Raw genomic sequence first — 12,032 nt, forward strand, 5'->3', positions numbered from 1 at the left:
CGTCCCCCAGCGGGTACTTCTTCTCCTCCTAGTTTGAGTCTGTGTACTCCAGGAGCAGGCGGATGGCGTGAGCCAGCTGGGAGAAATAGCCGGGACAAAGGACAGACATGAGGTTTAACCGCGCGACTTTCTGTGCTCCGGGTCCCCTCCCACGCTCCCAACCCTCTCCCCGACCTGGGAAGGAGAGGCGGAGGGAAGGGGCTGGGCTGCAGCGAGCCCCACAAACGAAGTTTCTGGCGAACCGGTCCCCAGCTGCGCAGCATTTCCCTGCCCGCCCTGGTGGACCCGCGCTCATCCCGCGGATATCCCAGTAGCCCCGGATCATTGCCATGGTCAGGGTTCGTGGACCGGGGTACCGTCTCCGAACCGCTGTGGAAGTTCATCCGGGTGCCTGGATCAAGCCTGGGTGTGGCCTGAGTGAGGCCACGCCCCACCGCGTCTCTCCGCCCCGCCCCCAACTACTACCCAATCTCCGAGGCCTCCTGCGACCCGGGGTACCCGGGGTCCTCAGCGCGGTATCTGCACCCAGAGCAGTGGAAATAGTTCGTGTCCCCCTCCAGGCGCGGGGACTCGGGAGCCGAGCTCTGGACGCCAGGGCGCTGAGGGCAGCCTGATTCCCGTCCCCAGTCAGATCTCAGGTAAATCGGGGGAGTTGGCAGTGCGCTCGGGGAACAAGCCTGAATCACAAGAGCACGAATCTTCCACCTCCCCTGCCCTCCCAGGAATCGCTCAGGCTTGCTCCTGGGCTGCCGAGTTCCCCCGGGCTCTGGGAGGCTCTGACTGCCAAGTTAAGTCCAAAGAGTGGTGTCCCTCATATCGAAACTTTAAACGAGCCACTAGCACAGGAAGATGAGGACTCCAAGCAATCCTAACGCTCCCCCGACTCTTTATAATCCCTGACAGCAGCATATCTTCTAGAACAGACTATCAATGGTATACAAGAAACACCCACGACAAGGTACAGAAAAAGTAAATGTGGTCAGTGCTTTCCTCTCAGGGACTATGGAGGACTCGTCCCTTCAGTCGTATGCCTAAGAGTGATAATGACCAACTGTTAATTAATCGAGTAGCTTTATGGCCTAAATAGTGACTCTAAATTCAGAACCAGGCCCAGCAAAGAAGATATCCAGGTGCAGTCCAGAGATGTCCCGACAGCCAGCTGGATGACCCTCACGTTGACTGGGTTGACTGGGTCAGTGACCTGGATTGTGGTGGTCACAGAGGGATCTGAGTTGGGGGGGGGAGAGGGCTGTCCTTTGAGCAGCTAGGAGCCTCTCCTGCTGCAAGGGGGGCCAGAAGGGGGGACCAGCAAGGAGCCTGGAGGACTGGCACAGGACCACAGGCAGAGTGGGCCCAGCACACCTTGGCTGCCCAGGTCCACGGATTCCTGCCCTGATCCTTGGCTCCTGACCCACGTGTGGTTTTGTGTAGGAGAGGGTGGCTCAGGTGGCCTTTGATGACGCTCTGTGATACAACCTCCTCAAGAACAATGTCCTACCTGCCAACTTTCCTCTTTGAAGCTTGAACGTTATTTCAGAATGAGGAGAATAGGACAAGGTTGGTCTGGGTTCACTTTTCCCTTGTTTAAAGTATATTACAAGGTAATGGATATATGAAAAGAGATGAGAAGGACTTTTAAAAGCAAATGGATTTTACAAGTTAAAATGCAAGGTTGGTACACTACAGAAAAATAAGTTTAAAATTAGCTAACACTTTACAAGGATAGAAAGGTATGAACCCAGTATTCAATGAAGGTTTCTGACCACCAAGATAGAGTATGGAGTCGGGGTTTGAGGAAAGCAGATATATTCTATCTAATCCCTGTTAAATCACAGAGTCAGAGTCTGCACATCTCTGCTAAGTTGGGGAGCCGGGAGACTGTGTCACCAGAGACCAGCAGAGCTCAGTCCCCATGACAGATGCTTCCAGCCATTCTGACCTTGCTGGTCCTCAGGGCTCCAGGTTGAGGTCCACACTCAGCATGCAGCTCAGGGTCAGGTGGATTCCTAGCTCGGTTTGCCCACAGGGAGGCGATGGTGGCCATGCACACACAAAAGTGTGGGCCCTCAATAGTTATATTTTTCACAATATAAAGAAGTTGTCATTCTGAGTTTTACACATCTTGAGCTTGGAAAAGAAACATGACCAGATTCCACTGAGAAAATGACTTTCTTAAACTCACATTAAATAGTCATAATATTTAAAATATGTAGAACAGATATTATTACATTAGCATTCATCCATTCATTCTTTTTTTTTTTTTTTAAGGCTGGAAAATACAAGGACAGGTTTTAAAATATGGAAGAGATTTTAAGTGTTCGAACACTGAGAGGGACTAAGAGGGAGAGGGGTTGAAGGCAGAAGAAAGAGGCAGTGCCCGGTAGGACAAGGAACTGCAGACATAGGGACGGCCCAGAGCACAGGTGGCCCCTTCAGGAGGAAGAGGACAATTCTGCAGGAGGATGAGGAGGGCTGGCCGAGTAGGCTGTCAGACTCAGCCCCCAGGCCCAGGGGTCACACCCGTAGGTGCAGTGGGTGTGAGAAAGGCAGTAGCAAGCAGTGGGGACTTGGGAAACCAGAGAGTGGGCTGAAGGGCGTGATGCAGCCAGTGGTTGCCTCGCTGAAATTCAGCACCTATGTGGCCACATCTTCTGGATTTACATGTGCTCTCTCTTGACTGTAGCATGTTGATAAGTTCTAATATTTTAGAGAACACTGTGCAGGACATCAAAACATGTTGTGTCCAATATTCAGTTGAGAATTTGGTCTCTAGTCTGACTCTGCACTGCATTCCATCCTTCCAGCTATACTGCTGACATTATGAACTCTCAAAGTAAATTAAAAATTCTGTATAAAATAGCCACAGAATACAAAACAACACACTAAATAAATATCAACAGTAGTATTAAAGTATGTCCTACCATATACTAATTTTTTTAAAGGTTTTCAAAATATTGTCTGGGTAAACTTTGGTAATCCACGATGTAAAGAATATTTTTTAATCTGAATAAAAAATAAAAATCATAATTTATTAGCTTCTGTGATAGTGGAATATAGAAAATAAATTTTCTACATGTCTATAGTATTAAGAATAAATAAATACAAACCAAGCCTTCAAGAATTTAGAAAGCAATTAAATTTAAAATAAATAACATGTGGAATTCTATTTCTACATGTTTCAGTCCTGTTAGGTTTTGTGTTTTTAGGAACATATTTATTTTATTCAGATTATCCAATTTGTTGACATATGGTTGTTTGTAGTATTCTGCTGTGATATCTTTACTTCTGTAGAATCAGTAGTCCTGTCCCATCTTTCATTTCTGATTTTAGTAATTTGCATCTTCTCCCTTTTTTCTTAGTCAGTCTAGCTAAAGGTGTGTCAATTTTGTTAAACATTTCAAAGAAATTTCCTGAACCTTTTCATTGATACTCTCTGCTGTTTTTCTATTCCCTTTTTTATTTATCCCTGCCATAATCTTTATTATTTCCTTTCTTCTGCTAGATTTGGGTTTAACTCTTTCCCTAGTTCCTTAATTTATTAAGTTAGGATGTTTATTTGAGATCCTTTTATTTTTAATGTGGGCATTTCTAGCTGTAAATTTCCCCCTTAGCAGTGCTTTTGCTGTGTTCCATTAGTGTCGGCATTCTGTGTTTTCATTTTCGCTCACCTCTAAGTATTTTCTAATTTCCCCTGTGATTTCTTATTTGACTCATTATTTACAATGTTTTGTTTAATTTGCACAAATCTGTGGACTTTCCAGTTTCCTTCTGTTATTGATTTCTAACTTCATCCCATTGTGGTTGAAGTAGATAGTTGATATGATATCTATTTTTTAAATTCCTGGTGCTTTGTGTCCCCACATATCTTGGAGATTGTGCCATGTGCACTTGAGAATAATGTGTACACTATTGTTGTTGGGTTGAATGTTCTAATATGTCTGCTGAATCTAGTTCATTTATTATGTTGTTCAGGTCCTCTGTTTCCTTACTTTTCTTCTGTCTGGTTGTCCTGTCCATTATTGAAAGCATGGTGGCATGGCGTTTAAGTCTCCAACTATTATTGTAGAACTAGTTCTCTCTTCAATTCTGTCAGGTTTTGATCAGTTATTAGGTGTGTAAATGTTTATAATTTTTATATCTTCTTGCTTTATTGAACACTCTGTAATAGATAATGTTCTTATTTCTGTCTTATAACATTTTTTGACTTAAAGTCTATTTTGTCTGATATTAGTATAGCCCTGCTCTCTTTTGGTTACTGTTTGTTTGGAATATCTTTTTCCATCCTTTCACTTTCAGCCTATCTAGGCCTTTGATCTAAAGTCTGACTCTTGTAGATATCATGTGGTTCAATCATGGTTTTTTAAGGCATTCTGCTTATCTCTGCCTTTGATTAGAGAGTTTAATTCATTGACATTTAAATAAATTATTGATGAGAGACTTACTTCTATCATTTTGCTATTTGTCCTCTATTTGCCTTAGAGTTTTTTCTCCCTCATTTCCTGCATGACTGTCTTTTATGTGTAGTTGATGTTTTGTCATGAAACTTTTCATTTTCCTTCTCATTTTTATTTGTGTATATTCTATAGCTATTTTTCCTTGTAGTTACCATTGGGGATTATATTCAACATCCTATAATTACAACACTCTAATTTGAATATCTACCAGCTTAATTCGAATAGCATTCAAATACTTTGCTCTTATACAGCTCTGTCCCCTCTCTTTGATTATTGATGTCACAAAATTACATCTTTATACATGTGTGTCAAAAAACATAGACTAATAATTATTTTCTAATGGACTAATCTCTTAAATTATATATAAAACAAAAAGAAAGTTATAAAACAAAGTTATAATAGTACTAGCTTTTATCATTACACGTGTATTTACCTTTTCCAGGAGTCTTTTTTTCTTCACATGGCTTCACATAACTCTCTAGTCTCTCTTCATTGCAACCTGAAGGACTCCTTTTAGCATTTCTTGTAGGGGAGGTCTAGTGATAAAAAACTCTCTCGGCTTTCACTTATCTGGGAATGTCTTAATCTCTACTTAATAGTTGAAGGACAGTTTTGTCAGATATAGGATTCTTGGCTGACAGGTTTTTCTTTCCTTTATCACTTTGAATGTGTCAACCCACTGCTTCTGGCTTCCAAGGTTTCTAAGAGAAATCTGATAATAATCTTTTTGGAGAGCTCTTGTATGTGATGAGTTACTTCCTTCTTGTTGCTTTTAAGATCTCTCTTTGTCTTTGTCTTTCAATAGTCTGATTATAATGTGTCTTGGTGTGTATCTCTTTGAATTTATCCTACTTGGAATTCCCTGACTCTTTCTTCTTCCTTCTTGAACCTTCCTTTGAATCCTTCCAGTGAATTTTTCATTTCAGTTATTGTAATTTTCAGTTCTAAAATTTATTTTTGGTTCCTTTTTTTATGTTTTCTGTATCTTTTTTGATATTTCCATTTTGTGCACTCGTTTTTTGTTTTTTTTTTTACATCTTTATTGGAGTTCAATTGCTTTACAATGTTGTGTTAGTTTCTGCTGTATAACAAAGTGAATCAGCTATATGTATATATATATATATATCCCCATATCCCCTCTCTCTTGCGTCTCCCTCCCACACTCCCTATCCCACCCCTCTAGGTGGTCACAAAGCACCGAGCTGATCTCCTTGTGCTATGCAGCTGCTTCCCACTAGCTATCTATTTTACATTTGGTAGTGTATATATGTCCATGCTACTCTCTCACTTCGTCCCAGCTTACCCTTCCCCCTCCCCGTGTCCTCAAGTCCATTCTCTACGTCTGCGTCTTTATTCCTGTCCTGCCCCTAGGTTCTTCAGAACGATTTTTTTTAGATTTCACATATACGTGTTGGCATATGGTATTTGTTTTCCTCTTTCTGACTTACTTCACTCTGTATGACAGACTCTAGGTCCATCCACCTCACTACAAATAACTCAATTTCGTTTCTTTCTATGGCTGAGTAATATTCAATTGTATATATGTGCCACATCTTCTTTATCCATTCATCTGTCAACAGACACTTAGTTGCTTCCATGTCCTGCCTATTGTAAACAGAGCTGCAATGAACATTGTGGTACATGACTCTTTTTGAATTACGGTTTTCTCAGGGTATATGCCAGTAGTAGGATTGCTGGGTCATATGGTAGTTCCACTCATTGTTTTCCTAACTTTGTCCACATCTTTTAGCTCTTCGAGCATCTTTAAGACTGTTGACTTAAAGTCTAGTAAGTCCATCATCTGGTCTTTCTCAGAAATAGTTTCCACTGATTTACCACCCCCCTCCCCTTGGAATGGGCCTTACTTTCCTGTTTCTTGTATGCCTTGTGATTTTTTTTAAAAATGGATATTTGAATCTTATAATGTGGTAACTCTAAAGATCAGATTCTCACCCTGCTTCAGAAGTTGCTGTAGTGTATATATATGTGTGTGTGTGTGTGCGTTTCAATTGCTATATGGTGTCTTTGTGTCAGGGATCAGTCTGAGATGTACATGTAAGGTCTGTGTGGTGCCTTTCTAAATTCCCCCATATATATGGTTGCTTTTGAATGTCCTAGACCTCAAATATCTGGTTCCCAAAAGGAGAAAAAGTGAAACATGGAGAAGAGAAAAACCATGGCACTGGCCCTTTAAATCTCCTGGCAGCAGCAGGGCCAGTTGGTGAGTCCAGGTAGCCAGGAGGGAAAAAGACAAGACACAGCAGGTGTTGGCCAGCCTTTACCTGGCAATCAGACATATCTGGGGCTGGGGCCAGGCCAGCTGCGGCAGCTGACAGCAGTAAGGGGCCCAGCTGGCCATGAGGCCTCCATACCAGGCTGGCAGGGCAGTGGAGAGCAACCTCAGGGTTAGGTATAGCAGGTGAGAGGTCTAGTTGAGCTCTTCAAAGCAGAAGTAATCACAGCATTTGCCCCAACTCCCCTCTTAAGTTGGGGACCCATTTACTGGGCAAGGGTACTACCCTTCAGTGACCCTGACAGCAGAAGAGAGCAGCCAACTGGGGCAAGTGCAAGGAAACTTACTGAAGAGAAGTGGGCAGCTGAGGCCTTAAAGGGCGCCTGGAACTCTCCAGGGCTCCGGGGTCAGTTCTGCCCTGGGCTGGAAGGAGCAGCTGGCTTTCTGCAGGCAGAGATTCTCCTTTAGGCCCTGAGCGTGGGGAAGGAGAAGAGCCTGACTCAAGGTCTGGAATCCATCAGAGCACAGGCACTGAACACACAGACTGCCCAGGGAGGCCCGTGACAGCTGTGCTCTGTGGGGTTAATATGACAAAGAAGACAGCATCTGTGAACTAAATCTCAGCTTTTCTTCCAACTTCTTTGCAACAAAAAGGGGAAACTGAGGCACACGGAGGTTAAGCAACTTTCTCATGCTCACATAGCTAGGAAAGGCTGGAACGCAGCCTGGCCCTGGCTCTCCCGAAGGTCTATGCTCTTTCTGCTGCACTCCCCTCACTGCCACCCGACCACCCCTGTCCCTCAGGAGGCCCCGTCATTCACTCTGTCTCTACAATATTCTTCTGTTTCAGAAGGAGGCCCACAGCTTCCCTAAGGTGCAAACTCAGGAGGCACCCCAGAAGAACAAAGGAGCTCAGAAGGTGCCTGTGTAACTTGCAGGAGATGCTGAATGACTCAGCAAAACTGGATAAAGCTTGATGAGGGAGGTGCCTGGGCCAGGCTCTAATTACTCCTCTTAGAGGAGAGAGTATTTAAAATTCCTTAGCCTGGTTTTGGGACCCTCTCGAATTTCCTAACTTGCTCCTGTAACTTTGTCTCCTGGTCTCTGAGACAGGATGGCCCTCAGGTGCATAACATGAGCAGGGGATTCAAGGATTAATAATTCCCTCAGAACCTGGAGAGATTAATGTGACCTCATCTTCTAACACTAAAACCTTCACGCTACTTCCTCCCACACTGACCTTGATGGAGTGAACAATCCTCCCGTCTTCGTGTCTTTGGCTGTCCTCCACCCGCCTTCCAAGAAGCACCTTCTGGCTTGGAAGAAAGGACCTAAACATCCACTGGGCTCCCATCTACAGAGACTGACTCGGAGGACATGTCCCCCTGGTCTTCTCTGCTCCCTTGTCCCTAAGGGCCATCGCTGACAGAACGGATGCTTCCACTGGCCTTAGCTGCAGCTGGAGCACAGAACTCCTCCTGGACCGCCCTTCAAGGGGCTGCTAGGGTGGCTCCACCCACTCCTGCCCGCCTGGCCTGCCAGGTGCTCTGAGACCTGGGAAATGCAGAGCCTCTAGCTGGAAACATCTGGGGAAGAAGTGAAATCTGTTTCTACCTCTTAGCCCTGGGGATCTGAAAAACCAAGCTCTCGAAGCTCTTAGAAGCCAAATGAGTGGGCGGAAACAAGAGCTGGGTTGGTGCTGGGGAGAAGGTTCTCTAAAATCTAAAAGGATTTAGGTGAAGGAGCTGTATTCCAGAGAAATGCCCTGGTGAACTGAACTGATCCAGGCAGGCTTTGATCTATAAATACGTTGTTATCCTCTTGCTTTTACCTTTCTTAGAAGTCCCAACTCTGTTAGTCACTCATTCAACAAACATTTCGTTACCTCTATGTGCTGGGCTCCACGTACGACTCTGAGAAGGCAAAGAAACAATCCCTACCCTCAGGAAGCCTATGGTTTAGAACTGAGCTGTGCCACGTGGGATCCACCAGCCACATGTGGCCACGGAGAACCTGAAGTGCGGCCATTGCAGCTGAGAAACTCAAATCTTCATTTTATTTCATTTTAATTAGCTTAAGTTCTTAAACTGATACTCAATTCAGTCTGAAATCTTTTAGGTATATTTGGGATGATTTGGGTATGTAAATCAATTTTTTCAACTGTAAATGTTTTGAAATCTAGATACAGGTTAAAGTATTTCTAGTGAAAACTTAGGATCTGAATTGAGACGTGCTCTAAGTATAAAGTATACATCAGATTTCAAAGACTTAGTAGGGACAGAAAATCTTGTAAAATATCTCATTAATCATTTTAAGTTGGTTTACATGTTGAAATTATAATTTTTGGATATATTGGGTTAAATAAAACATACTATTAAAGTTACTTTTTAATGCGGCTATTAGAACAATTAAAATTAAACAGGTGGCTAGCATTATACTAGTCTTCCTCGACTTTGGAGAGATTATGTCCCCATAAACTCACTGTAAGTTGAAAATGCATTTAATACACCTAGCCTACCTTAAATATTCTCAGAGCAATTACATTAGCCTACAGTTGGGCAAAATCATCCAACACAAAACCCATTTTATAATTGTGTTGACTACCTCATGTAATGTACTGAATACTGTACTGAAAGTGGAACACAGAATGGTTGTCTGGCACCGAATGGTGGTAGTGCATCGGTTGGTTACCCCCGGAGACCGCGTGTCTGGCTGAGAGCCGCTGACTGGCCGCCCAGCCCAGTATCAGGAGAGAGTGTCATACCGCGCATCACTAGCCCGAGAAGAGAGCAAAATTCAATATTCAAAGCAGGTTTCCACTGGATGAGTAGGGGTTTCGCACCATCGTAAAGTCAAACCATCGTTAAGTTAGGGACCGTCTGTATTTCCACTGGATGGCGCTGGTGGAGAGTATGAGGAAATCCACAAAGAAGGGCCACACGGCGTGGCAGCGTCCGGAGGACAGTCTGAACGTGGGAGAGAATGGTCAGGAAAGTCTGAGGGAGCCAAGTATGAGCGGCACCTTGGAAGGTGCACTCAGACGTGGGTGTCACCATTCTGAGCAGAGGGAGGACACAGAAACAGGATGCAATGGGCAGTTTCCAGGAACTGCAGGGGCGTGGGAGGAGGCACGCCTCTTCAGCTCTCTTCAGCTCACCACCACCCCCTGGCGGCCACAGCCCATGGTCAAGGAGACAGCTGAGGACAGCCAGGGCAATGGCAGGTGCTGGGCTGGGGGAGGGGGAGCTGCCTCTCTTCCCTCCACACTTAGGCCTCCCTCGATTTGAGGGTATGTTTGTGCTGCTTTCTTTGGGCTGCAGAATAGAGAGACTACTGGGTCCTGAAGTCCATCCATACATTTCAACATGCACTTAACGATGTGAGCTAGACCCTATATCTAAAGGTAGTTCAGGGATCCCGGCTTGAGTTTAAGAAAATCCAAAACCTTGCCGTAGCATGGCGATGTCCTTTCTTACTGTTGATGACGGGGGCGGGGGGCGGCAGGGAGTCATGGTGAATTCGACTTCTCAGATGTGGCGTTTGAAATGAGCACTGAAAAGTCCTCTGGTGTGAGCCTTCGAGGAACTGCCGGCAAGCTGAGCTAAAGCGCTCTCGGAGGCTGCCTGGGGAGGGCACCCCTCAGAACCGCAGCAGCCTCACAGGAGAGGCTGAAACAAAGCCAAGTGGGAAGGCCGAGGTGTTGTGGAGACTCCCAGAAATGACGGAGATGGGGAGGGAGCAGGCCTCCTAAAATGCAGGTACTTGGAGTCGCAGCAACCCCATTTTAATTCTGGACTATTGGGTCCTAGGAAAATATGGATCACATTCTTTATGGAGCATAAAAAGAGGAGATGGGGAGAAGTACCCATTTTATTGATTCTAAGATGCCCTTATTTTTTCCACATTCTAACATCTCTAAAATCAGGATGTCCTTGTACACACTGCTATATTTAAAAAGGATAACCAACAAGGACCTACTGTATAGCATAGGGAAATCTGCTCAATGTTATGTGGCAGCCTGGATGGGAGGGGAGTCTGGGAGAGAACGGATACATGTATATGGATGTCTGAGCCACTTTGCTGTGCACCTGAAACTATCACATTGTTAATTGGCTATACTCCAGTATAAAATAAAAAGTTTAAAAAAATAAGAAGATAGGGGCTTCCCTGGTGGCACAGTGGTTGAGAGTCTGCCTGCCGATGCAGGGGAAAAAGGGTTCGATCCCTGGTCCGGGAAGATCCCACATGCCGCGGAGTGGCTGCGCCCGTGAGCCATGGCAGCTGAGCCTTCACGTCCGGAGACTGTGCTCCACATTGGGAGAGGCCACAGCAGTGAGAGGTCCGCGTACGGCAAAAAAAAAAAAAAAAAAAAAAAAGAAGATAAAATCAGGATGCCTTACAGTCAAAAGCACTTTGTTGTTTACATTGTAGGGTTTCTAAAACTTCTTATTTGTCCATAAAATAAAAATGCACCTCACAATTGATGAAATAGAGTCTGTATGCTTTTTTCCTCCACTCTGACATTTTTTGGGTTACAGTCCGTTTCTCAGAGCAGACTTGTATATACCATTAATATTTTGTTATGCAAGTGTGTGCAGGGCCTAAAAGAATACTCCAGCGCATCCATGGAACGACACTGGTTCCTTTAGTGGACCAAATGGCCAAGGGCCACTGTGATGTGGGGAACACCCCCCCAAGCTAGTGACAGTGGGCTGTGTCACAGGATTTTAGGATATGGGCCATCAGTGAGGCATCTCTATCTCGTTCCTCGCCCACACTGGGTGGCTAGTTGGTTAATTGGTGCCTTCAGGCTGAATGAAGGAGATTTTCTTCACCTAGAAAATAAGGATTATTATACCCATCCTATCTCATAAGGTGGCTATGCAAATCAAGTGACAGTGATCTGCAAACTCTAAAGTGTTATACCCAATATAAGCAAAGAAAGTTGTCGTTTAAGAGGATTCAACTAAGAACGAGAAGATGGAAATTATATCAGAGAGACACAGGCAATCCCTTGTCCTCTAATCCAGGCACATGCCCTGGTTGTGTTGCTTAACTTTTATTAAAACAAAAAATAAAAATCAGCCTTTCCTCAAGCTCTGCTGACTTCAAAGCAATAATTCTCAACCTTGTCTGCACAAGAATCACCTGAAGAACTTTTAAAACAGTACTGGGCCCCATCACAGAGCAATGAAGTACGAATCCCCGAATGTGGTAGCATCTGTGGTTTTAAAACCTCCCTGGGTGATTCTCTCGTGGACCAGGGTTGAATAGTTGCTTCACAGAATATGCTGTCTTCTTATCAGAAACACGGAATATCCACACTCCAGGATTTGGTAAGAAGA

At 44.4% G+C, this 12,032-nt stretch overlaps 1 protein-coding gene across 1 annotated transcript in view; it reads right to left on the bottom strand.

Annotated features, from left to right (window-relative positions):
• Window positions 1-12,032, bottom strand: part of LOC111180067 (glutathione S-transferase Mu 1) — an 81,768-nt gene that overhangs the window by 32,361 nt on the left and 37,375 nt on the right. Inside the window, 1 exon segment of the mRNA XM_022584133.3 lies at window positions 1-12,032. This exon segment is cut by the window's right edge and continues 37,375 nt beyond it. Coding sequence (XP_022439841.2) covers window positions 1-331 — 331 coding nt within the window. The 5' untranslated portion in view covers window positions 332-12,032.

The sequence above is a fragment of the Delphinapterus leucas genome, chromosome 1 (assembly GCF_059928025.1).
Source record: "Delphinapterus leucas isolate spDelLeu-1000000601 "Yukka" chromosome 1, BTC_Dleu_Yukka2, whole genome shotgun sequence".
Lineage (NCBI taxonomy): Eukaryota > Metazoa > Chordata > Mammalia > Artiodactyla > Monodontidae > Delphinapterus > Delphinapterus leucas.